At 36.8% G+C, this 27,970-nt stretch overlaps 1 protein-coding gene across 5 annotated transcripts in view; it reads left to right on the top strand.

The window, feature by feature from the left end:
- LRRK2 (leucine rich repeat kinase 2) overlaps window positions 1–27,970 on the top strand; it is a 228,053-nt gene that overhangs the window by 184,869 nt on the left and 15,214 nt on the right. For 4 of the 5 annotated variants that reach the window (XR_003568832.1, XM_027858947.1, XM_027858948.1 and 1 more), the window contains exons 41-47: window positions 3,216–3,376; window positions 4,687–4,857; window positions 12,121–12,221; window positions 13,035–13,229; window positions 14,050–14,243; window positions 14,907–14,979; window positions 18,246–18,430. Coding sequence is in view for 4 of the 5 variants with exons in the window: in XM_027858947.1 (XP_027714748.1) it covers window positions 3,216–3,376; window positions 4,687–4,857; window positions 12,121–12,221; window positions 13,035–13,229; window positions 14,050–14,243; window positions 14,907–14,979; window positions 18,246–18,430 (1,080 nt within the window). In the remaining variant the exon portion in view is untranslated. The remainder of the gene's footprint in view (window positions 1–3,215; window positions 3,377–4,686; window positions 4,858–12,120; window positions 12,222–13,034; window positions 13,230–14,049; window positions 14,244–14,906; window positions 14,980–18,245; window positions 18,431–27,970) is intronic. The other variant, XM_027858949.1, reaches the window with a different exon arrangement.

Raw genomic sequence — 27,970 nt, 5'->3', positions numbered from 1 at the left:
GGTTATGTGGCAAGAGGAGGTTATCCCTAGGAATTCAAGGATGCTTCCATTGTCCATTTCTATAAAGGTAAAGGAAATAGATTGTCCTGTGACAATCACAGGATGGTCTTTCACTTAGTCATTGCTGGCAAAATTATTACCAGAGTCCTCCTTACCAGGCAAAATTCTTACCAGAGTCCAGTCTACCTGGAAGTTGGTCATCTACCTGAGAGCCAGTGTGGCTTCAGAATGGGCCAAGGAACAGTCGATAGGGTGTTTGCTGCCCAACAACTCCAGAAAAAATGCCAGGAGCAGAACAGAGGTCTGTACACAACGTTTGTAGATCTCACCAAAGCCTTTGATACTGTCAGTTGTGAGGGCTTATGGAAAATAATGTCAAAATTTGGTTGCCTGGACAAGTTCATCAGCATCATACATCAGTTTCATGACAGCATGCTTGCCCGGGTTCTGGATAACAGACAATGCTCTTGTGCTTTCCCAGTCACCAGTGGAGTGAAACAAGGCTGTGCTTGTTCCCATGCTTTTGCATGATGTTTTCAGCCATGTTTTCGAATGCTTTCATTGAGGATGAACATGGCATCAAGGTCAGCTACCTCACTGGTGGTAAATTCTTCAGCTTGAAAAGACTACAAGCCAAGACCAAAGTGGAGGGAGTGTTGGTGCATGGTTTTCTGTTTGCAGGTGATTGTACACTTAGTGAAGCTGAGATGCAGCAAAGTATAGATCAGTTCTCTGCTGCTTGTGCTAATTTTGGCCTAAAAATTAACACCAAGAAAACACAGATGCTCCATCCGCCACCAGCACACCACCCATACATGGAACTGTCAGTTACAGTAAATGGAGAAATTCTGAATTCTGTAAGTAAGTTCACTTACCTTGGCAGTATACCTTCCAGGGATGTACACATTGATGAAGAGGTTGATTCACGCATTGCCAGAACTAGCTCAGTGTTTGGGAGGCTCCAACAGAAATTATGGGAGAGAAGAGGTATTAGATTGACTACCAAACTGAAGGTCTACAGAGCCCATTGTGCTGACCTCATTGTTGTATGCCTGTGAAACCTAGACAATAAACCAGTGCCATGCCAGGAAACTGAATCACTTCCATTTGAATTGTCTTAGGAAGATTCTGAAGATCACGTGGCAGAATAAGATACCAGACATTGAGGTCCTTTCTCGAACTAAACTACTAAGCATTCAAAGTCTGCTTCAGAGAGTGCAGCTCTGATGGGCTGGCTGCATTGTTGAAATGCAAAACATACACTTGCCAAAAAAACTATTTTGTGGAGAACGCATACACATTCACATGGTGGTCAGAAGAAGCGATACAAGGACACTCTCAAGGTCTCTCTTAAGAACTCTGAAATTGGGGCAGCTAGGTGGTGCAGTGGTTAAATCACTGACCCTGAAGCCAGAAGGACCTGAATTCAAACCTGGCCTCAGACCAAACACTTGACACTTCCTAGCTGTGTGACCCTGGGCAAGTCACTTAACCCCAATTGCCTTAAAAAAAAAAAACAACTTTGAAATTGATTGTATGACATGGGAGACACTGTCACAGGACTGCTCAGTATGGCATGCCTGCTTCAGAAAAGGTGCTGTGCTTTATGAGCAAAGCAGAATTGAAATAGCTTGTGAGAAATGCAAGATACACAAACTTAGAGAATCCACCCCAAAGGTTCACACGAACTATTCGTGCCCAACCTGTGGTAGAGCATTACAAGCTTGTATTGGTCTGATTAGCCACAGTCGGGCATGCTAAAACTTGACTCTGAAATAGTGATGTCATTTTGATCTTCTGAAAACGAAGGACAACAACCAACCAACCAATTAAGCATGATTTTAATTGAGAATAAGATGTATTTTTCTGTGGCACAGGCAGGGAATATTCTTAACTTAATTTGGGATACAAGCTGATCATCAACAATATTAGCCAAAAAAAAAAATCACAAGTCCATGAGATGTGTGTTGCAACTGGACATATTACCAGAGAAAGGCAAATGCATGTGTGAACTCCTTTTATCAAGGAGTCAGCAGTATAGGGAAAGCCTTAGGTAGTTAAGCTATAAGGATAAGGGGAAGTTATCGGGGAAGGGAAAAGGACTAATCCCCTCCTGAAGTGGAGGAGAAAGATGATGGCAAAAGCAGCATTCTTTTTCCTTGAGAACTCTTAGACCGTGAAGATAGGATGGTCTGCTTATCTATAAAGGTCTTAGCTACGCAAACCAGTTTCTCAGTCTGGTTTCACAAAACAGTTTCTCAGACTGTTTGTCACCTGTCTTGACTCCCAAGGACACACAGGAGTCCAGCTTGGGGTGCATACAACAAATTATGTCAGCTTAGGGCCAGGGCTTTGTCCTTGACATGTTCAGGATCTCCTGCATATTCTGGGTCCAGTGTGTCTGGAAAATATGGCAACTCAAGAAGACAAGTTTGAGGGGCCCCTATACAACATACGTTAAGTACCTACTATGTGCTAGGCACTATGCTAAGCACAAAGAAAGTCAAAAGACAGTTCTTGCTCTCAAGGAGCACATAGTATAATGGAAGAGAAAACATGCAATCAACTAACTAGGTATAAACTACATACACACACACAGACACACACACACACACACATTTCCTCCTTTGAGATTTATTCATTCTGTATTTATCACACAATCAAGATTCTGATAGCTGTTGTCTACGGACCTCCAGGACACTCTCCTTCCTCAGAGAGTTCAGTGCTTGGCCCATAGTCTTTCTCTCCTCCTCAGCTCCTTATCTTTCTCTCCATGCTCACACTTCTTCTAAATTTCCCTCTTACTGTCAAGAGCACCACCGTCTAGTCACCCAGAATTATCCTTGACCCTTCTCTCTCGTCCTTATTGGCCAAATCTTGTCATTTCTACCATCACTGTATTTCTCATGTCAGATCCTTTCTCTCTAATCACACATCTACCATTGGTCATTTAACTCTCGATTTTAATGTCTCATTGACTTAGGTGTAAATATGTATCTAGAAGTCGTAATTTATCACTGTAATTAATATTATGGTCTAATGACTAGCATTTTGTAACTTTCTTCTTTTAACTTTAAAAATTAATCTCAATATAAAATAATCAATTCACTGAATATTTTATGAGTATATATACTTTAATCTGTTAATTATGAAGGAATATTTTAGTATAACTTAAGAATGTTTTTCAAAATCTATCACTTCTTTTTATCAAACAGATATCTCCATGCATCAATGATTATATACCGGGATCTGAAACCTCATAATGTACTCCTTTTTACCCTGTATCCTAATTCTGCGATTATTGCCAAGATTGCAGATTATGGAATTGCTCAGTACTGCTGCAGAATGGGGATAAAGACATCTGAAGGAACAGCAGGTATATCATAAAAGTTAGATTCTGTCTGTTTACTATTTTTTGGAGGGAAGGAGGAGACTGTGATTTTATTTGTATAAGAAATTCTCAGTAAGGAATGCCAAATAAGAACTGCTCTATATCTTGTAGTCTGAGAGACTGCTAGGGCCACTGAGTGATTAAATTATTTTCCCAGGGACACACAGCCCTGTATCAGAAACAGAATTTAAACTCAAATCTTTATGACTCTAAGGCTCACCATCTCCTTACTATAACCACCCTGCCTATTTGCATAGGATAAAACATAACCTCAGATGGAAGCTTTTAGAGAATTAGAAGTTCTTCGTCTGTAAAAAGAAGGAGTTGGATCATAAAACCTCTAAAGTCCCCCTTCCAGTTTTTAATCTTTGATTTTATGTTCCTAGGCTGGACAGAGGTTGAGATCACTACATTAGAAACCTCTCTCCAGGTTGACCCTGATCCCAGAGAGGCTAACAAACTTGCAAACTTGTTGCACAGCATCCAAGTATTAAGTGCAGAGCTGTAATCCCAGCCCTGGTACTCTCCCTACAGATTTAGCATAGTTTCTGCTGCACCATGCTAGATGAAGGTAGGGTTAGCTTTCTTATCAAGTTTACATATCACATGAAATTAGGCAAAATAGCTGACATATTAGATGAGATAATTGGGATCAAAAAAGATTTAAACAGGCTAGAAGCCAAATTTAATACATGATATTTAGAGAGACATGACTAGACAGCATACTGGTCATGTGGAAAAAAATCTATTGGGTTTTAGTGTATTGCAAACTCAAACTCAGCATGACTCAACAGTATAATATGAGGGCAAAAAAAAGCTATTTTAAATATAAAACAGATTAACAGATATCTAGAATCCAAAATGACGGAAAGAAATGAAAACTTGGCGTGTAAGAGTCATTTAAAGAAATTGGGGATATGTACTCTGAAGAGAGCCTAGAAAGGGTATGATAGTACTTTAAAAACCTGTCATATAAAAAAGATATTAGACTATTTTCTTATCTCAGACTGGCAAAGCTTAGATCAAAGAATCAATCTACTAACTACCATTTATCAAGCACCTATTAGGTCTAAGATATCTGCTAGCATGTGCAGTGGCCACTCCCCAATAAAACAATCAATGAAGTACCCATAAAAATGGAATTATACCAAGACAGAGATATTACCTCTGTGTTTGCACTTAATACAAGTAGAATTAGAACTCTCCCCTCTGAATTCTTAGTCTTTAATGCCATTTTGCTTTTATCATATGCTTCTTATGCTGTGGAATATAGTTCTTCACTGGTTTGTTTTCAGGATTTCGTGCACCAGAAGTTGCCAGAGGAAATGTAATTTACAACCAACAGGCTGATGTTTATTCATTTGGCTTATTGCTTTATGACATTTTGACAACAGGAGGTAGAATTCTAGAAGGATTGAAATTCCCAAATGAATTTGATGAGTTAGCTATAAATGGGAGATTACCAGGTGAGTTATTTTTTATTAATAATTAATAACTTTTTGGGGATTTAAGGAACTCTACAATTACACTACATTGATTCAATTTCACAAACTTTTATTAAGCACTTATTATATTAAAGTACTTTGTAAGGTGCTAAGGATACTAAAACAAAAACAAAACAGAACCTGATCTCAAAATTTTTTATTCTGAATTCAGTTTATAAATTGCTTAATTGGTTTGCATAAATTCTGTTGAGTCATTCTGTATTCCTTTGTCTATGCATTTGCACGGACAGACCATTCACTATGCCTGAGATACATCATCTCTTAGTTGCCACATGCATGAAAAAGAACAATAATTTCTCCAGGTGAAAATGATTTCTTCCTCCTCAGATTTTCCTAGACTACATTGTGTAAAAGGTTCCTTTATTCCAGCAAGGGTAAAATGGAGAAAACACTGGATATGAAGTAAGAAGACTCAGATTCAGATCCTAGCTCCCCAACTTAGATCTCTGTGATGTTGAGTAAGATGCTTATGTTACTTAAACTTCATTTTCCTCATCTATAAAATAAGAGGATTAGACAAAACTACCTCTGAGGTCTCTTCTAGCTCTAAATCTATAATCCTATCATTTCCTATCTCATTTTAACTTGTATTTATCTGTGGATATACATTATATTCTTCTGTTAGATTGTTAGATCCTCGCCATGACCTCCATTGCTTCTGCCCCTTCAGTACTCTTTCAGTCCATCAACCTTGCTTTATCTTCTCTATTTTCCCTTCTGAATTGACACTACAATTAACCAGTTCAACATCATACAACATCTTCTACTTTCAAATCCCTTTCCTCTTGTCCAAATGTTGCTCATGACCCAACCTTTGATTATTCTCACCATCCCATCCTTCTTCTCCCTTCTTTCTCATTTCTTATTACCCAGATTCTTTCTACCACTTATCTCCTCTTTCACCCCTGTGTCAAATGAAGAAGTGGCTCTATTCCAGCTTCTAACCTTAACATTCCACAAAACTGTTCTCTCCGAAGTTACCAGTAATCTCTTAACTAAGAGAGCCAGTGGATTCAATGATCATCTCTGTTCTGATGATTCTTAGATTTTTGTCCGGCCCTAATAGTGGTTATATCAGTTCACACCTCTGTCTAAAGTGCATTAGTGTCCCAATTTTCCCACATCCTCTCCAACATTTATCATTTTCGTTTTTTCTTATATTAGCCAATCTGATTGTTTGAAGTGGTATTTCAGAGTTGTTTTAGTTTGTATTTCTCTAATCAAAAGTGATTTAGAGCACGTCTTCATATACCTATCGATAGTTTTGATTTCTTCATTTGAAAACTGCCTGTTCGTATGCTCTATTTATCAATTGGGGAATGGCTTGTATTCTCATAAATTTGATTCAGTTCTCTATATATTTGAGAAAGAGGCCTTTATCAGAGATACTTGCTGTAAAGATTGTTTCCTAGCTTTCTGCTTTCCTTCTAATCTTGATTTTGTTTTATACAAACACTTTTCAATTTAATATGATTAAAATTATTTATTCTGCATTTCATTTGGTCATGAATTCTTCCCTTCCGCATAGATCTGACAGATTGGCTATTCCTTGCTCTTCCACTTTGATTGCTTTGTTGTCTATTGTACCTAGCAAGTTGTAGTTTCCTTCCTTATCCCTTTTAATTAAGTCTGTTTTTGCTTTTACTTTGTCTAAGATCAGGATTGCTACCCCTCCTTTTTTTACTTCAACTGACACATGGTAGGGTCTGCTCCAGCCCCTTACCTTTACCCTGTGTGTGTCTCTCTGCTTCAAGTGTGTTTCTTGTAAACAACATATTGTAGGATTCTGGTTTTTGATCTGCTATGGCATCCATTGTTTTATGGGAGAGTTCGTTCCATTCACATTTACAGTTATGATTACTGTGTATTTCCTTCCATCCTAGTCTTCCTCCTGTTTGTCTTTTTTCTCCTTTCACCCCTTCCCACCTCACCAGTGTTTTGCTTCTGTCTACCACTTTCCCTGATCTGTCCTCCCTTATGTCAGTCTCCACCCCAACTGCCCCGCTTTTACTTACTCTCCTCCCCTCCTGCTTCCCTGTTGGGTAAGAGAGATTTCTATATTCAACTGATGTGTGTATATTATCCTTTCTTCGAGACAATACTGATGAGAGTAAGGTTTAAGTGATGTCCATAGCCCACTCTCCCATCTTACCATGTGTTGTAAAAGTTCTTTCTCGCCTCTACATTTGAGATAATTTGCCCCTTTCTACCTCTCCCTTCTGCACCCTTTGTACTCCTCTTTCTCATCCCTTAATTTTTTTATCTCATTCCCTTAAATTCACCTTATACCCGTATCATCTGTCTATGTATATTCCTTCTATCTGTACTGTTAGTGATACAATTTTTAAGAGTTATAAGGATCATCTTCCCATGTATGGATGTAAACACTTTAGCTGTATTGAATTCCTTATGTTTTCTTTTCCATGTTTTTACCAGTTTATGCTTCTCTTGAGTTTTGCTATTGGAGGTCAAATTTTTGGTTTAGTTCTGGTCTTCTTATAAAAACTTGAATTCTTTCTATTTTGTGGAATGACCATTTTTTTCCCTTGATGTATTACACTTAATTTGGCAGGGTAAGTGATTCTTGGTTGCAGTCCTTGCTCCTTTGCCATCCAGAAAAACATGTTCTGTGACCTCCAATCCTTTAATGTTTAATTTTGCAGCCAGGTCCTGTGTGATCCTGATTGTGACTCCCCAATATTTGAATTGTTTCTTTCTGGTCATTTGTGGTATTTTTTCCTTGACTTGATAGTCCTGAAATTTGACTACAATATTCCTTGGGGTTTTTATTTTGGGATCTCTTTCCTGAGGTGATCTATGGATTCTTTCAATGCCTGTTTTGCCCTTTGGTTTCAGGATATCAGGGATGTTTTCCTTGATAATTTCTTGAAAGATGCTATCCAGGTTTTCCTTTTGTTTATGGTTTTTAGGTAGTCCAGTGATTCTGATATTGTTTCTGCTGGATCTATTTTCTAGGTCAGTTGATTTTCCCGGGAGGTATTTTACCTTTTCTTCCATTTTTTCATTCTTTTGAATTTGTTTAATTGATTCTTGATGTCTCATAGAGTCATTAGTTTCCACTTGCCCAATTCCAGCTTTTAACGTATTGTTTTCCTCAATTAGCTTTTGTATTTTTTTTTCCAGTTTGGCCAGTTGTACTCTTTAAGGAGTTATTTTCTTCAGTGGATTTTTGTATCTTCTTTTCCATTTGGCGAATTCTACTTTAAGGAATTTTCCAAACTGTTGACTCTTTTTTCATAATTCTCTTGCATCACTGTTCATTTCTTTTCCTTTGCCTATCTCTCTTATATGATTTTTAAGTTCCTTTTTTAGCTCTTCCATGAGATCTCCCTGGGTTTGAGATCACTTCCTGTTTTTCTTTGGGTTTTTGCCCATAGGTGTTTTGACATTCTTGTCCTCTTCTGAGTTTGTCTTGGTGTTCCCTGTCACCACAATAAGTTTATATGGTCAGATTATTTTTTTCTTGTTTTCAGCTCATGTTTTTTTTTTCTTTTTTGGCCTTTTTCCTTTCTTTTAAATTTGAGCTCTGCTCTCAGTGTGGCAGGGACACTGTCTCCAGCTTCTTATGCTAGTGGCTGTAGGCCCTGGCTTTTTACCTGGTGATGTACTGATGTTGCCCTGAGGCCCATGGGGGACCCTTGTGTCTGGGGGAATGGGGTGGCAGTTGGCTGGTACTACTGGAGGCCATAGGGGTTTAGCAGCTTACCTGGTGCTGAGCTGGAGTACTAGTGGTGGTGTCTGGCATATGCTGAGGCCCAGTGTGGTATTCTTGTGTTTCTCTGTAGCTACACTGAAACACGAAGTGGTCAAGCCTCTGGAGGCTGCCTTTTTGCCTGGGTCTACACTGAAGCATGGCAGGCTGGTGCTGCCTGTTTGCCTAGGCACATGTAGGGTTGGTGTCTACCTGTTTACCTAGGACTGTGCTGAAGCACATGGAAGTCTGGCCGCTGAAGGATGCCTGTTTGCCCAGAGCTACACTGAAGCATGTGGTGGTTCTTGAAGCTGGAGTCTACTGGCTCCCTTAGGTGTGCTAAGGCATGTGAGGCTTCCTGGTGTTGGAATTTGCCTGCTCCACCACACTGGGGCTCAGGGTTTTCCACTGGTTTGCTGAAGTGGGGCTTGTTGCTGGCTTGCTGGCATGCTTACCTTCTTGGGCTAAGAGATTGTTTCGCCCTGTTTTTTGACGGTACTGCTCTTCCAGGGTTTTTTAGGGGCTCTATTTTATAGTTGTTTGTAGGTGAGTGTGGGAGAGTTATAGTGGTTTATAACTTACTCTGCCATCTTGGCTCCTGGAAGTCATGTCCTCTCACAATCTTTTTGTTATTCTATACTATCTCTTATCTGTCCCCCTTCCCTTCACTCCATCTCCCTACTTTAGACCTCATTATCTTTTGTTTAGACCATTATGATTTTGTATTTTAATTGGTTTCTTTTCCTCTAATCTCTCCCCTTTCTATTCATTGTCTTCATAGTTCTAGCCGTGTCACTCCATTGCCCTTCTATTGCTTTTAGGATAAAGTCTTCTGTTTTTTAAAGTTCTTCATAGTTTGGCTCTATCCTATCTTTCTAGGCTCATTTTTTTTAATTCCATAAATTAAGCCATTTATTATTGGGACTATGAGCTACAGATATTTGATAAGGAGAACATTTTACTGGTCTTTCAATTCCTTCAGTCTTCTGATGGAAGATTTGATTGTGACTGCAGAGATGTTATTGTAGGTCCATTTGCCACCAGCTACTGTTTTCATACAGGACCCACAATGCCAGGTACCTATAACCAAATCTCTTCGTTTTGGTCTTGCCCCAGAAGGAGCAACTGTAATTGGCATGCCAGTTAATTTCAGTTTTTTTCACCATTTTCCAAGGGATGCACCATAACATGTTCCATATTTACCAATTCTAACCTTCTTGGTATATTTAGCAATGTTTTAGCTGTAGGCCCAGAGCTCATAGAGGAAAGAAAGTAGTACATATATGCGCTTTCAGGGCTGGAGACCAGAAGTGAAGATTGTGGAGGTGGGACTCCCTTTCTAGGCTTATTAAACATTATTTCATTTTACTCAGTCCTCAGTACAGACAAAACTGGCCTTCTTGCTATTCCTCACTTGAAATATTCTCCATTCCTTAAAATTTATGCCTTCAATGAATTATGTCCTCACTTCCCTTCCTCTTCCTCTTTCCCTCCCGTTCTCTGCCTGCCCTCTGCTCCCAAGGGATCACCATATTAATTCCAAATGTACTGCAGAAACTCAATTGGCTTTAGACCTGCTGCAGCTCAGAACATTTTAATCTCCCCAAGTAGCAGGGATTTTAGGCATGTGCCGCCACACCCAGCTTTCATCATCTAGGGATTGTGGAATCCCTAGTTTCTTTAACATAACCACCATTTCATAAATATGGTCTTTCAATCAATCAGTGAAATCAAGAAATATTAAGTAAGTGACTATTATGTGCCAGGCACTATGCTGAGTACTTTCCTATGCTTCTCAGATATTAGTGTCCTACTCTCACCCCAAATTACCTTATATTTACTGTATAAATCTTAAATCTATCCTTATGTAAACCCTTTGAGTTACTCTTTTAAACTAAAACTCACACTCAAAACGCACACTCAGTGCATATACCAGAAGATGACTGCTACTTTTGGGTTCCAGTGCCAACCCTTTGGGTGACTACTTTTACTGCTATAACTCATGTGCCCCCGTCTGTGTGTTTCCCGTTGTCAATAGATTTAATTAACTTTAAGCAAAGGCATTTACTAAGAACCGTTGGTACAAAGCATATCCCTTGAAAGTCTGGAGTGCACACAGTATCCATAGAAAGGGGAGGCTCAGACTATGGTACTAAGAGTACCATAGTAGTGAAATATATATAGAGAGAGAACACATATGGCAAAGGGGTAATGATCAACTCCAGGTACTGAAAGTTTTTCCTCACTTCATATAATCTTTATGTAATTCCCTGACTAGATACATTGTTATCTACTGCTCAGATATCTTCCTTGAAAAGGTTAGGTGGGGGGAAGGAGAAAAAGTCCAGTAGTCTACTCCCTACTCCAACTCCCCCTGCCAATCTCCTCAAGCAGTTTCCTCTTATGAGTTTCATTTTTCCTCCAGTTTGGGCTCCAATTCTCCAACTGATACTCTCCAAGCTAGAACTCTTCCAACATTGAACTATTGGCCTCCCAAGTTGCCTTGCTGGCAACTTTTTTATACACTGGCCCAGAGACATGTCTTATTCTCTTAACCATTTATAAGACTTTTTCTTTGGGGTGTCAGCTATGTTTCATCAGATGGCTAAAGCTCTCTAATCGTTTAGAGTTGACTAAAAGACTTACTTATACATTGTAGGATTTTAGGAAAATTTCTTAACAGTTACTACTCTAGGGGTAGCTAGGTGGCTCAGTGGATAGAGCGCCGGCTGTGTGACTCTGGGCAAAATGTTTAACCCCAATTACCAAAAGAAAAAAAAAGTTACTCCTCTATTGATTCATATGAAGTGTCTGTGCCTTTCTGTGATTTCATTAATTGATGTGGGGCATGAAACCCTGGTATGTATGTACTTATATGTATACATGGCAGGAGCTATTTCTTTCTTTTCTTTGTACCCCAATATTTAGCACAATGCCTGGCATATAATAGGTGCTTTTAAAGTTTGTATTGATAAAAAATAAGACAAGGACTATCATTTTTTATCTTTGTATCTTCAGGTTCTAGAATAGAGTAACTTTGTACTTCATTGTCTTTTAATGTTTATTGAATCAAATGCTTGTTATTAATATAGATCAAATTCCTTTTCAACAAATTGAATAATTGGAAGCCTTGTATAATATAAAAATTTCTAAGTCTTTTATTGTAACAATCTTATGGAATTTATTGTTATGACATTTGACTTAAATTAGGAGAGTGTTCCATTTTTCTGTTTGGGTACTCTGAAGACATAATCTAATATAGTAATTAAGAATTATTTCCTATTTATCCTGTATATAGCTTGCTTTGTTTACATGTTGTTTCCCCCATTAGATTGCAAGCTCCTTGAGGGCAGACACTATCTTTTGCTTCTTTTTGTATCCCCAACACTTAACACAGTGCCTGCCACATTGTAGATGAATAATAAATGTTTATTCATTGATTAATTGGATTCAAACAGTGATTCTTACTTGTGTTATTGCTATAATAATGAGATTTATTTTGAATGTTTTAGATCCAGTTAAAGAATATGGTTGTACTCCATGGCCTAAAGTAGAAAACTTAATTAAGAAATGTCTGAAAGAAAATCCTGAGGAAAGGCCAACGTCTGCCCAGGTTTTTGTTTTTAAATTTATATACAAATAGCCATTATTATGTCCACTTGAAATAGAATATCAAGTTCTACCAATTAAGAAATTTTGGGTTTTATATTATAGGAAAAATTTTATTAAACTTGACATTTTCCCAGCCTGAAAAAGGAAAGTGCTTTTGATTTATTGTTTTTAAGAATCCAATTTTACGATCTTGTTGACTGATTGCTCCTTTTTGCCATTTACACTAGCTTTTGACAGCTATTAATTAACCACATTAATTTGCCAGACTAACTTTTATCATACTGTAATGACTTTCTGTATTAAATTATTTTTCATCTTTGTCATTTGTATTGATTCTATTCTATTCTAATATTCTCCTATGTCTTATATTAAAATAAGGTACCTGAGATTGTGTGGGTCCAAAATATTAACTAGAATCTATTGATGATTTTTTTTGGTATTTGGTTCATTTGGACCAATGTACCTAAGTTTAAATTACCTTCATGTGATAGAAAATTGAATTTTTAAAACTTCTATCACTTCACTCATCACTTTAAAATATTATTAATCTAAGTATGTCTTTAATCTCTCCTGTGGAATTCTTTCTGAACAATCTGGTCTGCATAATGTAGCATAGAATTCAATTTTGGTTTGGTGTTCTCTGGTTCCCTGTCCCTGCCCCTCAAGTTATCATGTCATTTTGCATAAGCCTTGAGAAAATAGATTAGAAATTAATTTATGAGATTTAGATTTTGCTTGATCAAGGTTGTACTTGGTTATTCTTATCTTTCAAATTAATTCAGCCTACTTTTTTATTCAATTTTTTCCCCTGCAGGTATATGAAATTTTGAACTCAGCTGAATTAATATGTCTAATGAGATATATTTTAATACCCAAAATATTTGTAGCAGAATGCATGGTTGCTACAAACCAAAGCAGCAAGAATGCAGTCATCTGGCTGGGTAGTGGCAACAATGATACAGGACAGCTATCCTATCTTGAAATAAATACTGAAAGACATATCTCTAAGGTAGAGTTGCTTGTTACCAATATACTAAAAGTTTTCAAAGTTATATTTTTTAAAATATTATTTTCTTTTCAAATAATTTGAAAACATTTGGTGACTAATATACTAGCTTGATAAATTGCTTGGCAAGAAGTATATAAATAAGGGGCAGCTAGGTGGTGCAGTGGATAGAGCACCAGCCCTGAAGTCAGGAGAACCTGAATTCAAATCTGGCTTCAGACACAACACTTACTAGCTGTGTGACCCTGGGCAAGTCACTTAATTCCTATTGCCTCACCAAAAAGCAAAAAAAAAAAAAAGAAAGAAAGAAAGAAAGAAATAGATAAATACAGGAGAGCTACTTTTGACTTTTGTGAAATAATTTTTATAACTAAAAATTATTTTGCTGGATTATGGTATGTTACATCTGTGGTTTGAAAAGCAATGTGTGTACATGATATTCGTGTGTATTAGTAAAGGTAATAAGTTAATTAGATAATTGTTAATATAGTAGTAGTAATAGTAGTAAATAGATAAATAGTTAATGAGATAATAAAATCTATAACTAGGAGAGAAGAAAATATGTTACTCTGGTCTTTCTACTGTAACGATTGTTGTACCTGACTTTTCTTTTAAGATTAAGCTTGCATAGCTCTAGTAATAAAACTTTCATTAAATCATACTCCGAACCTGTTTTATTGGTGTTTGTTTTGTAAGATACTGAATGTATTTTATAGTTATTTAATTTTCAAATAGGGACAAAATTGTCAGGTTTTCAAGTTTTCCTTATTTGAACTGGCACCGAAAACTCTATTTTAAAAATTTAATTGCATTCCATTGGCAGGATATGACAGAGAGTAGAATATTGTGCCTTGCCCTTGTGTATCTTCTGGTTGAAAAGGAAAGCTGGATTGTGGCAGGAACACAGTCTGGTACCCTATTGGCAGTCAAGACAGAAGATGATAAAAAGAGCCACATGCTTCAAAGAATGACCGACTCTGTTACTTGTTTATACTGCAATTCTTTTTCTAAGCAAAGGTACCTTGACAGGTTTGAACATAGTAGGAAAAAAGTTTGCAGTTGTCTATTATATGCACAATTTTCAGGGAAACAAGACATATTCTATACTGTTTTAACATATCATAATTGGTTGTCATATACCAAAGAAAATAGGTGGCTGCTCTACTTTTCTAGATGCACTATAAGCAGATGGACTTGGTAGAATTGTGAATTATGAAGGTTTGTCTTTGGGATCGTGCTATCTTACCTTACAGTCCCTTTTTCCTTTTTTTGATACTCTACCTAGGCATATGCTTGCATACTCTACCAATTAACATGAAGCTATATCAACTATTGTGATAATAGCTTACTTCTCTAAGAGGTATTTACATTCTAGCTCTTTTGCTGTCTTAAGCCAGAGGAATGAACAATGTTGAAGTCATAAGTGACAGGTTAAAGTTAAGGTGGGGAATTATTATATTTTTTTTGCCTGGGACAGGGATTGAAGGGGAGTAGGAATCTCATCCCTCTGCCCCTTATATCATATTGTAGAGTACCCAATCTTATTTTAAATTGATATGTCAGAAACTTGCATCACTAAGGTTTGAGCAATTTTCAAAGTATGGGCTTCACTTGAAGCTTTGGTATTGAATTAATTTTTCCTTAGTAATGGCCTTTCTCCTTTTTTTTTTTCCTTTTCAGCAAACAAAAGAATTTTCTTTTGGTGGGAACTGCAAATGGCAGACTAGCCATTTTTGAAGACAGAAACGTTAAGGTAAATGTTAAATGAATTTTCTATGAAAATAATGTCTTGTCTCTGCAAATTTTTTGAAGTCAAGGACCAGAGTGATGAAGTAGTGCTAGGCTTGGAGTTAAAGCCTGGGTTCCATCCTGGCTCTGCCACTTTTCAGCTATGGCACGTTAGGCAAGTTATTTCACCTCTCTAAACTTCAGTTTTCTCAGCTTTAAAATGAAAAGAATTCAACTAGATAACTTCTCAGTTTTCTCTCATCTCACTCTGTTTGATCCTATGATCTTATACTTTTGTATTACGCGTAAAACTCAGCGTATAGGAAGCAGTCAAGGAATACTTATTTGCTCATAGATAAACCTGTAAATTGCCAAAAAGGTGCCAGCTAGCCTTAGTAGAAGAAGTGTCCTTATCTGGGAATTCTCTCTACCAGTGCAATCATAGACTTCATCTTTATCTCTATACTAATTGAGTAATAACTGGCTCTGTGCAGGAGCAAAATCTAGCTATTCTTTTTTTTAAACTTTTTGATACCATTAACTCTGTGCAGGTGTATCCTACATGACAGAGGTGAATATCTACCTGTTTTATGCCTTACTTCATATTGATAGTGAACGGTTATCTCTGTTGTTTCAGCTATTAAGAAATCATCTATAATTATCATATATAGATGAGAGATACTTTGTTGTTGGTTGGAAAGTAGAGAGGTGATAAAACTAGATGACAAACATCTTTACTCTCATTTTGATTCATGAAATCATATCAGTTTTGGACATTGATCCATCTAATAGTGCCAAGAACTTTTGGAGCAAAACTTTCTTATGCTTGTCTTCAGTAGCTATGAATGACTGTTGAGTAGGTAGAGGCTACGGGGATGAGAAAGGCAATTGTGAAGCCACTTCTCCTCTACTCTGAAAGTAGTAAAATCTCTTGAATTTGGGTTCCTAAGCTGCTTCTACCAGGGTTTGGGGGGAAATAATGATCCAGTGCTGGTTTGACCCACTTGACTCGTGTGGCTTCCTCTGTCTTTCTCTGGGTGTCTTGTTGCTTCAGTTAGACTGGTTTTCTTGTCTGCCTTTGAAAAAGAAAAGTGATTAAACTGCCCATTCTTTTTAACTAATACCCTCTGGATGTGTTCTCCAAAGGGAGTCAAAGACAGAAAGATCCAAACCAAAATATTCAAAGCACTACTTTTCTTAGTAGCAAAGAATTGGCGAATAATTTAAAAAAAAAAGTATGTAAATGAAATATGGTATTTTATGTAATAAGAAATGAAGAATATGAAAAATTTAAAGAAATGTGGAAAGATTTTTATTAAATGATACCAAACAAAATAAAATGAACCAAAAGAACAATACAATATGTACTGTTAAAAGAATGTAAGTGAAAAGAACACTAAAAGCAGTTTACATGAAACATTCTTTTTCTAAGCAAAGGTATCTTGACAGGTTTGAACATAGTAGGAAAAAAGTTTACAATTGTCTACTTCTATTATATGCACAATTTTCAGGGAAACAAGACATTCTATACTGTTTTAACATATTATAATTGGTTTTCATATACCAAAGAAAATAGGTGGCTGCTCTACTCTAGATGCACTGTAAGCAGATGGACTTGGTAGAATTGTGATTTATAAAGGTTTGTCTTTGGGATCCTGCTATCTTACCTTATGGTCCCTTTTTCCTTTTTTTGATGCTCTACCTAGGCATATGCTTGTGTACTCTACCAATTAACATGAAGCTATATCAACTATTGGTGATAATTATTGATGATTAATGATTAATAGCTTACCTCTCTAAGAGGTATTTACATTCCAACTCTTTTGCTGTCTTAAGCCAGAGGAATGAACAATGTTTAAGTCATAAATGACAGGTTAAAGTAAAGGTTCTCCTTATGACAGGAAAAGGGCAGGAAGAAAGAATATTAAATATATACATATGTACACATTGTTAGATGCAGTCACTGCATCAGATGTTTGCTTTTATTGTTTTTCTTTGTCAGGAAGGAGGGAGAAGGATTTCTTGTTCAATCTAGAGAGAAGGAAGGGTGAGAAATGACCATAACATAAAGACAAAAGGGATTACCAAAACATTTTTAAAAGAATTACACAGAATCAAAAGGTCTAAATGAGCTCTATCATTGGCGGAGGTGCCAATATCATATGAGCCAACTATCTATCATTAAGCGTTTTGTAAAGCATTTATATGCAAGACCCCGTGCTAGTGGCTGTTAATATGAATACAATTGTGAGACAGTTGCTCTCAAGAAGTTTGCATTCTGCTGGATCTTTAATCAATTGAAGAATGGAAGGAAAAATGCATTTCTTAAACATCCACCAGGTGCCAGGCACTGTGCTAAGCTCTTTTAAAATATTATCTCATTTTATTCTCATAAGAACCCTTGGAGGGAATTACTGTTATTATCCCCATTTTATGTTTGAGGAAAGTGAGGCAGGCAGAGATTAAGTGAAGAAGTATTGAAACCAATGCCTGTGTTTATCCAAGAAAATTCTTGAATTTGGTCAAATAGAATTGAACTGAACTTCTGTTAAATCTCTCATATGATCTATTATAGTGCTTTGGATAGAATTGGTACTCAATAATTATGCCAATGAAATATGAATGTCCAAATTATACTTTTACATATAGTGATGTGAGCACTTTCCCATATTTGAAGGTAAATGATGAAATTAGGCATTAAATTTTATCATAAAAAAGATAGCGACATCTAAAAATTGAAATTCCTACATTTACCTGTGATAACTAGACTTCTAGCTAACTAACTCATAGCATTTGAAAATACATGTTAATATGAAAATACATGTACTAAGGTTTAAGATGTTATCCACGTAATATAAGCCACTAAATAAATATGCTATGTTAGGAGCCTGTTAAAAAACTACGTAATAATTTAGTTTGACATCAATGTTTTAGTTTTTGGGGTTTTTTTTTTTCTGTTCTCTGAATTATTAGTATTGGCTTCCAGGGCCATCTCCAGTCGCCCTGATCTATATCTTGCCACTGGATCCAGATGGCACCAGAGGAGAAAGTGAGTCTGTTGACTTTGCACAGCCCTCCCTCATTTAAATCCAATTTACTTGCAAGTCATGGCATTGCCTTCCTGATGTCATGGTCCTCTTTAAGAATGAAGGACAAACAACAACAGTACTGGCTTCAATTACTTTGCCTATTGATTTCATTCTTAGACACCTGCAACTATTTTTTTGGATTTAAATTATGTATGCATTATATTTTCTGAGAATGTCTTTTTTCTTCCCTTTTTTATTAAAGTTTGAAGGAGCAACTCCTTTGAAGACATTAAATATAGGAAATGTCAACACTCCACTAATGTGTTTAAATGAATCCATGTATTCATCAGAAAAAAATATAATCTGGGGAGGATGTGGCACCAAGATTTTCTCACTTTCTAATGATTTCTCCATTCAGAAACTTATTGAGACAAAGACAAATCAACTGTGAGTTATTTCTAGTTAAATTACAAATTTTTAAGTTTCCTTATAGTCTTGTTTTTTTTAATTATGGTAGTCATACTGGTTATAATTCCTGTTAATTATTTAATGATTTTTAAAATGAGAGTCAGTGTGGTACAGTGCATAGTTTGCTGGACATGAAGATAGAGGGCTGGCGTTTAAATCCTGGTTTTGACACTTAGTAGTTCTGTGACCATGGTCAAATCTAAAACTCCTACTTATAAATATGTTGTGATGTTCATCACAGGGAATTTCAACATAGTAAAGTCAAAGCCTTTGATATGTCAACAGCATAATAACCTAATTTTCAAAGTGTCTTTAATGTTTACTATTAATATATCGTGTTGTGAATCTGCCTGGCAAGCCACCCCTCTAGCACCGCAGGAACCTTGTGTTTATAGTTTGACATAGCCACCACCACCCCTCTAGCACCGCAGGAACCTTGTGTTTATAGTTTGACATAGCCACCACTAGATGGTGGTATTAGATACCGCCAATGATTAAAACTCTAGGCACTGGTTGCTGGAACAGTTCAGTTTAACATAGTTGAATGCCTACTATATGAAAGGTATTGGAAATATAATAGAATATTATAAAATAGAATAAGAAGTTACTAAGGAGAAGTGGGGAGAGAAAGAAATATAAAACTTGGGCCTAAATCAAAGTCTTCTTTCCACTCAGCTGATCGCTTGCATTTTAACTTTAGTTTATGTATAGATTTTTATTTAGTCACTCATTCATTTAATAATAATTTTAGAGTATTTACCATGTGTGAAAGCTCTGTGTGTTATTATAGTCTTACCCCATCTCCTTCAGAACAATAAACCTCTGGTGGTATACTCCATATGAAATTCCAAGATTTAACTTTCTTCTATAGTCTTTGCAGAAGAATCCTTTAAGTTGTTTTGGCTCAAAGAGTTTTCAGCTGAAAAACCCCTGTTTTCTCCTCAGCCCACTCCTTCTAATGGTCATTTGATTAGTGTTTAATCATCATCAATAATGTTTTTTAAGGACCTACTTGCTACATGCAAAAGCTTTGTGCTCTTCTGCCCATTTTATGTGTGACTACCTTCATAGCAAAACTCATGAAGTACTACCGTAGCCTGTTTTTTTTTGCCCTCTCTCCCTAAGACTTGGCTCATCAGTGACTTTTACTATTGTGTTTGTTGTTTGTTACTTTTTTGTTTTTTGCTGCCACCACCTTTTCTTTCTTGATTATATTTCCTTCTATCTTATATATACTGGCTTTTGGCAAGCATATAAAGGCAAGTATACAAATCTCTTATGTATTGAATATGGTAGTTACTCCCATGGGAAAATTTATGAAGGTTGGGGCACAGCATACACAATAATAGATTTAAAAAAATAATAGTTATAAAAATGTTATTGGTCAGTCCAACATATGCCCTAGTATTCTTGCCAAACTTCTCTTAGATCATGTTGTCATTTAACTCCAATAGAGATTATGTCAAATGTAGTCAAAAATCTCTAATTAACAAATCTGAGTATTCTCATAATCTGGAAATACCCCTCCAGATTGACAGCCTTGCTGCTCCATTGAACATTCTTTAATCATTTGACCTATTATGGTTTTCTGCAGTGGGAGCAAAAAACTTCTTTCCTTTGCCCAATCAAAAATTCTTAGCTTTGAAAAACTTAACTTTGATTCAAGCAATATAACTCTCTCACACATTCTCACTCACCCCTTCCTCTGAAGATGTTCTTTGTACATGCTTACATAGATGATAGGATCATATAGAGGAAGAATTGAAAGGTACTTAGATATCATTCAGTCCCACCTCTTTTTACAGATGAGGAAACCTAAATCAGAAAAGTAAAAGGACTTATTCAAGATCATCCAGATAGTAGTATGGCAACCTAAGTCTTCTGGCTACAAACAAAGTTCTACTGTACCATGCTGCCTCCCTTTGGAAAGTTAGTTCTTAACTCTTATCTTGAATTACTTCTCTTCTGGTTGTCTAAAGTCTTTCTTAAGAGGCAGCATGATACAGTGCAAAGGAGTAACAGTGGCTTGGGATTTTGAGCAAGTAATGTCACTTTTATGGCCTTGATTTCCTTAGCTATAAAATGAGGTAGCTAGACTAGGTGAGCTCTAACATGCCTTCCAGCTCTAAATCTTAGGACATCAAATTTCTGGTCATTATGCAGCTGATTATAATTACAACTTAGTATAACTTGTAGTAATTATAATGTTTAGCATATAGACTTTTAAGTGATAGCTTGACTTCTATGCAGGATTTGACACTGTTGACCACTACTTCACCTCATAAATAGTCTTCTATCTCTGTGTGTCTATGGCACTACCAGCACTCTTCTGTTTCTCTTCCTATATTTCTAAGTATTCCTTCTCTGTCTTCTTTTATGGCTAGTCCTCTTCTCTTGATCCTTTTAGTTGCATAATTATTTTGAAAATATTGTCTTTAGCCTTCATTTCAATTGAGAAAAGAAAAATAACTTCCTTAGAGAGGGTTGTATATGGAGAGTTGATCTTATAGTTTGAAAAGTTTATTTTTCATACTGAAATATCTCATTTGTGTAAAAGTCTAGGATAATACCTCTCATGTGAATGTCCAGTGTTATCCTTTCATAGTTCTAAGTGTAGATGGTTAAACCCCATTTTCTCAATAGTCCAAATAATTTAGATTTTGTTGCAACATCCTAAATTTACTTTGGAATGATAGTATTTTTCATTCTTTTTTGTATTGAAGTAATATAGTTTAATGAATAGAGTCATGCACTCAGATAGAGTTAGAAAGACTTGAATCCTCCTTTTGACACTGTCACTTAACCTCTGAGCCTCCGTTTTCTCAAATATAAAATGGGAACAATCTTGCTTGTTTTATTTCTCAGATTTGTTATAAGACCCAAATGTGACTTTGTATTAAAGTACTTTGCAAACATTAAAAGTACGTTTTAGTTGTTACTACTATTCCTTTTTATTTTCTTTTTCTTCTTTTTTTTGCATTTTATTTAGTATTTTATTTTTCCCCAGTTACATGTAAAAACTTTTAACATTTGTTTTTAAAACTTTGAGTTCCAAATTCTCTCCTTTCCATCCTCCCCACCAACCTCATTGAGAAGGCAAGCAATTTGATATAGGTTATACATCTGTAGTCATGCAAAACATATCCATAATAGTCATGTTGTGAATGAAAATATAGACAAAAAAACTCAAGAAAAATAAAGTAAGTAAAAAAAGTGTGCTTCAGTCTGTATTCAGACAGTATCAATTCCTTGTCTGTGGATGAATAGCATTTTTCATCATTCAGAGTTATCTTGGATCATTGTATTGCTGAGAATAGCTAAGTCATTCATAGCTTGATCATCTTACAATAATGCTGTTACTTTGTACACAGTACTTTGCATCACTTTGCATCAGCCCATAACAAGTCTTTCCAGGTTTTTCTGAGAGCATCCTGCTCATTATTTCTTGTAGTACTGGAATATTTCTTGTAGTACTGGAATTAGGATGTATTCCATTCTAATCGCATACCACAACTTGTTCAGCCATTCCTCAATTGATGGGTATCCCCTCAATTTCTAATTCTTTGCCCCAAGAAAAGAGCTGCTACAAATATTTTTGTACATATAAGTCCTTTTCTTTTTTGGTTTTTTATCTCTTTTGGGGTACAGACCTAGTAGTGGTATTGCTGGGTCAAATGGTACACATGGTTTTATAGCCCTTTGGGCATAGTTCCAAATTGCTCTACAAATGGTCCTCTATTTTTCCCACATACTCTCCACCTTTTATCATTTACCTTTTCTGTCCTGTTAGCCAATCTAATAGGTATGAGGTAGTACCTCGCAGTTGTTTTAATTTGCATTTCTCCAATTAATAATGAGTTAGAGTATTTTTTCATATGGCTATAGATAGCTTTGATTGCTTCATCTGAAAACTGATCATTATCTTTTGATCATTTATCATTTGGGGAATGGCTCTTATTTTTATAAATTTGACTCAGTTCTCTATATGTTTGAGAAATGAGGCCTTTATCAGAGAAACTTGCTTCAGAATTTTTTCATAGTTACTATTGCTAACAGTATTTCCCTCCATCCTAACCCAATCCGTTTATTCTATTCTCTCTCTCCTTTCACCCTGTCCTTCCTCAAAAGTATTTTGCTTCTGACTAGCCCCTCACCCACTCTGCCCTCCCTTCTATCACCCCCATTCTCTTCTCCCCTTCCTCTCCTTTTATTTTTCTTCTAAAAATTCTAATCGATATATTTTAGTTTGCATCACTTCAATTTCCCAACATATGTTCCCTGACCTTCCATCCCAAGAGCCATTCCCCTATAACAAAGATTAGAGGGGAAAAGCAGTTCAGCAAAACTAGTTAACAGGTCAACTGAGTATGACAATAAATGTAGCATTCCAGACCCATAGTCCCCCATCTCTGCAAAGAAGGTGAGTTATCTCTTCTTTTGGGCCATTATTGGTTAATGTAGTTGTACCATGTTATTATTGTTCTTTCCGTGTACGTTGTTGCAGACTTTGTGTATCTTGTTTTCCTGGTTCTGCTTACTTCACTTGTAGCAATTCTTATTAGCATTTCCATTAGTATATAACCCTGCATTAATCAAAACACCCTATTTTCAAAGTAGTACAGAGATCCAAGATTTTACTGTAATATCTAAAAATTATGAACCCCAATATGACTTTCTTCTACTAATTGAAGACCATTTAAATGTATTTTCAGTAAGAATTTCCTTAGTGAAATACAGTTATCATTTAGCTCTGACAAGGAAATGAAAATATCATTTAAGAAAAAAATGAACATTAACAGATGTTTTATAATACTTATTTGTGATTTGTAGAAATAAATTTAAATGAGAAAGCTAAGGTTATTTTCTAAACGTTGTTCAACCCATGATTCCCCAATCTCCTTTTTGGACCTTGCTACCACAGCCATCTTCAGGCTTGCAAAAGCCTCCCCCTCTATAGTCTCTTCCTCTGAATGGTAAGTTTGTTCCTGAACCTTCATTTGAGGAAGCACCCTTGCCAGCTATACTCACTCCAAATTTAGTTCAGCTTATGACTCCCCACTTTCCTCCTGATTCTTGCCCCCATGTCTGCCTTCATGCTGGCAATTCCTCTACCTCTACAGTCTGCTCCCCTGATTGGTTAGTTTGTCACCAAAGTTCCATTTGAGGAAGCACCGATGTGAACTATACTTAGACTAAGCCTGATATATTATCATGACACTCTGGACTTTTTTTGGACTCCTGTGGCCTTCTTACTATCTTCACCGATATGTCCCTTTGTCACCTTCAACTCAGCATGTATAAAACAAAACTCATCTTTCCTACTAAAATCTGCTGTTTCTTATAAATCCCCAATTTCTGTTTATGGGCATTGTCATCTTCCCAGTAACATAGGCTTAAAACTGCAGACTCATCTTTGTCTCATCCTTTTCCTTCATCTCCTGTATTGCCAGTTGCTGTATCGGGCTAGTTTAAACTCTGCAATATCTCATATTTTTCCTTTATTTCTTCTTATGAAGTCACCACATTTATTCTAAACCTCAATACCTCTTGCCTGGATTCCTAACAGATTCCTAAATAAATTCTCTTCCTCTGGTCTCATTTTTCTTCCATACATTCTTCTCATCTAATTCACAGTAACCTGCATAATGCATAGATCTGACCATGGCTCCTGGCGCCCCATTCAAGACTCCTAACTGTCTGTCAAATAAAATACAAACTATTGGCCTTCAACTATCTCCATGATTCATGGCATTCCCCTTCATATTGTCTTCATTCTAGCCAAACTTGTCTACTAGATCATGGATCATATTGCTGGAAGGGAGGTCTTATCTTTATTTCATACATGGGAATCTCTTTATTTTATAGGTGGGAAAACTGAGGCGCACAGATGAGTAAAATGATTTGCCTAGAGTCTAGCACTGTCAAATCAGTGAAAGAGTCATTATTAGAACTGGCATCTTCTGACTCAGTCAGTGAGCAGGAATTTAAGAACTTACCCTTTGCCAGGCATTGTGCTAAATACTGGGGCCCCAAAGAAAGGCCTGATCTCAAGAAGCTCACAGTTTTAGTGGGGGATCCAACATGAAAATAATTATGTATAAAGAAGATATATACTGTAAAAATTAGAGATGATCAATAGAAGAAAGGTACCTTTTTTAAAGGGTTTGAGAAAGACTTCTTTTAGAAGGTAGAATTTTATCTGACACTTGAAGTCAGGAAGCAGAGATAAAGAAGGAGAAAATTCCAAGTATGTAGAACATCCAGTGAAAGTTTCCAGAGTCGGGAGATGGGAGTACCATTTGTGGGAATAGGAAGGAGACTAGGGTCATTGGAGTAGGAGGGACACTTGAGGCACTGAGATCAACCAGCAGGCTATTGCAGTAATGCAAATGGTAGATGATGAGAGACTGCTCCAGGATGATGGCAGTGTCAGAAGAAAAGGTAAAATCAACAGGACTTGGCGATTGATTGTATATGTGGGGTGAAAGAGAGTGAGTAAGATGACACGTAGGTTGTGAATCTGGGTAACGGAGGATAGAAATGCCCTCAATAGTAAGAGGGAAAATAGGGGGAAAGAAAATTACTTTTTTAGACATATTGTGTTTATGTCTATGAGACATCTAGTTCAAGATGTCCAAAAGGCAGTTGAAGATTCAAGACTGAAGGTTAGGAGAGAAGTTAGGCCTGTATAAGTAAATCTAAGAATCATCAAGATAGAGATATTTATTGAATCCACAGAAACTGGTGAAATTACCAAGTAAAATAGTATAGAGGAAGAAGCAAAGAGGTCCAGGACAGAGCTTTGGGGGACACCCGTAGTTAATGAGCATGAGTTGGATGAAGATCTAGCAAAGAGACCTAAGTAGTCAGACTGGTAGGAGAATCAGGATAGAGTTGTGTCATGGAAGATGAGAGAGGAAAGAGTACCAAGGAGAAGAGAGTGATTGTGTCAAAGGCCAAAGAACAATCAAGAAAGATGAGGACTGAGAAAAGGCCAATAGATTTGGTAATTAAGAGATCACTGGCAACTTTGGATTTTGGAGCAATTTCAATTGAATAATAAAGTTGGAAGCCAAATTGTAGAGAATTAAGAAGAGAGAAAGAGGAAAGGAAATGGAGAAAGCAATTGTAGACAGGCTTCTTTAACCACAAAAGGGAGGAGAGATATAGGACAATAGCTAGCAGATATGGATGGATCAAGTGAGGGGTTTATGAGGATGGGGGAGGCATTAACATTCTTGTAGGTAGTAAAGAAGCAGCCGGTAGACAGGAAGAGATTGTAGATAAGTCACAGAGTAGGGATGATGAAAGGGACATCCTGAAGAAAACGAGATGGAATGGGATCACTTGGCATGGAGAACAACATCTTCATGTGAGACACAGTTGAAGGAGGAGATAGTAGAAGGCATCTGGGTGATGGGAGAAGAGGAAACTCAGTGAATGGGCTTAATTTTTTCACTGGAATATGGGGCAGACTTCTGAGTTGAGAGAGTAGGGGGAGAGGGAGCTGTCAGAAGTTTGAGGAGGAATGAAAAGATTTTAAAATGCTATGGTGGTGAGTGGGATAGTGAGTTAATTAGGGAGATATGAAACGATTGACTTGTCACAGTGAGGGTCCAGTTGAAACTCCCATTTGAGTGCTTTTTCTCCACCATTATTGACACTCCTTTATCTCTTCCTATGCCCTCTGTAGTCTCAGTGCATTTATCCATTGTTGAAATGTCTCCGTTCCTTCTTGGCCCTCCTGTTACAAATGTAACCTTGCTAGGAGGCCTTTCCTAAAGTCTTTTTCTTCATCTAGAAGTGTTTCCTCCCTCTGTCAATCTCATATCTCTGTTTGATTCTCTGGTGGACTTAACTTTTCCATTTGTATTATTATTATTATTTTTGTATGTGAATTGAAAATTCAGGGTACAAAAGTACTCTGGGCTAGGACTTAAAAGGCAGAAGACAGTCTGGGGGAGACAACAAACAAAATATGTACAACAAACTATTTTTCTTTTGTTGTTGTTCATTGGTTCAGTCCTGTCCATCTCTTTGTGACTCCATGGACCCAGAAACTCAATGCTATTCCATCCTCCACTATCTCCTGAAATATGTCCAAGCTCATGTTTGTTGCTTCCATGACACTATCCATCTCATCCTCTACCATTCCCTTCTTTTTGCCTTCAATCTTTACCTACATCAGGGTCTTTTCCAGTGAGTCCTGTCTTCTCATTAGGTGGCCAGAATATTTAATCTTCAGCTTGAGTATTTGACCTTCCAGTGAATAGCCTGAATTAATTCTTTAAGTATTGACTTATTTATCTCCTTGCTGTCCAGTAGACTCTCAATAGTCTTCTCCAGCATCACAGTTCGAAAGCATTGATTCTGTGGCACTCAGCTTTCCTTAGAGTTATAGTCCAGCTCTCACAGCCATACATTGCTACTGGAAAAACTATAGTTTGACTATATAGACCTTTGTTAGCAAGGTCATGTCTCTGCTTTTTAGTATGCTGTCCAGATTTGCCATAGCTTTCCTAGAAGCAAGGGTCTTTTAATTCTATGGCTGCAGTTGCCATTTGTGATGATCTTTAAGTCTATGAATATGAACTCTGACACTGCTTCCATTTCTTCTTCTATTTGCCTTGAAGTTATGGGACCAGTTGCCAAGATCTTAGTTTTTTTTTGTTTGTTTGTTTTGTTTGTTGGTTTTTATGTTAAGCTTCAAGCCTGCTTATATGACCTCCTCTTCTACCCTCATCAAAAGGCTCTTTAATTTTTCTCCACTTTCTGTCATCAGAGTGGTATCATCTGTATATCTGAGATTGTTGATATTTCTCAAGGCAAACTCAATTCTCGCTTTTGATTTGTCCAGCCTGGCATTTCACATGATGTACTCTGGATATAAATAAATAAGGTGACAATATACAGCTTTGTTGTACTCCTTTTCAAATCTTAAACCATCCAGTTGTTCCATGTTCACTTCTAACTATTGTCTCTTGGCCCCCATGCAGACTTCTCAGAAGACAAGTATGATAATTTGGTATTCCCATTTCTTTGAGGATTTGCTATATAAAGGATAAGTAGGAAATAATTAAATGAAGGAAGACATTAGAATCAAAAGAGCTGGAAAAACCTTCCTATAGAAGATGGGCTTTTAGTTGGGACTTAAAGGAAGCCAAGAAAGCCGGAAAGGGAAAATGAGGAGAGAGAACATTCAAGGCATAAGGGAAAGCAAGAGAAAATGCCCAGAGCTAAGAAATGGGTTTTTTTTTTTGGTTTTTGGTTTTTTTTTTTTTGGTGAGTTAGTTGGGGTGAAGTGACTTACCCAGAGTAACACAGCTGGTGAGTGTTATGTGTCTGAGGCTGGTTTTGAACTCAGGTCCTCCTGACTCCAGGGCCGGTACTCTATCCACTGCATCACCTAGCTACCCCTAGGTTGTTCTTATTCATGGAACAAGGAGGTCAGTGTTACTGGATTCGAGAGAGAGTGTGTGTGTGTGTGTGTGTGTGTGTGTGTGTGTGTGTGTGTGTGTG

Source organism: Vombatus ursinus, unplaced genomic scaffold (genome assembly GCF_900497805.2).
Source record: "Vombatus ursinus unplaced genomic scaffold, bare-nosed wombat genome assembly UNPS02013950.1, whole genome shotgun sequence".
Classification (NCBI taxonomy): Eukaryota; Metazoa; Chordata; class Mammalia; order Diprotodontia; family Vombatidae; genus Vombatus; species Vombatus ursinus.
The sequence above is the reverse complement of the archived record's forward strand: the minus strand, read 5'-3'. Positions and strand labels throughout refer to the sequence as shown.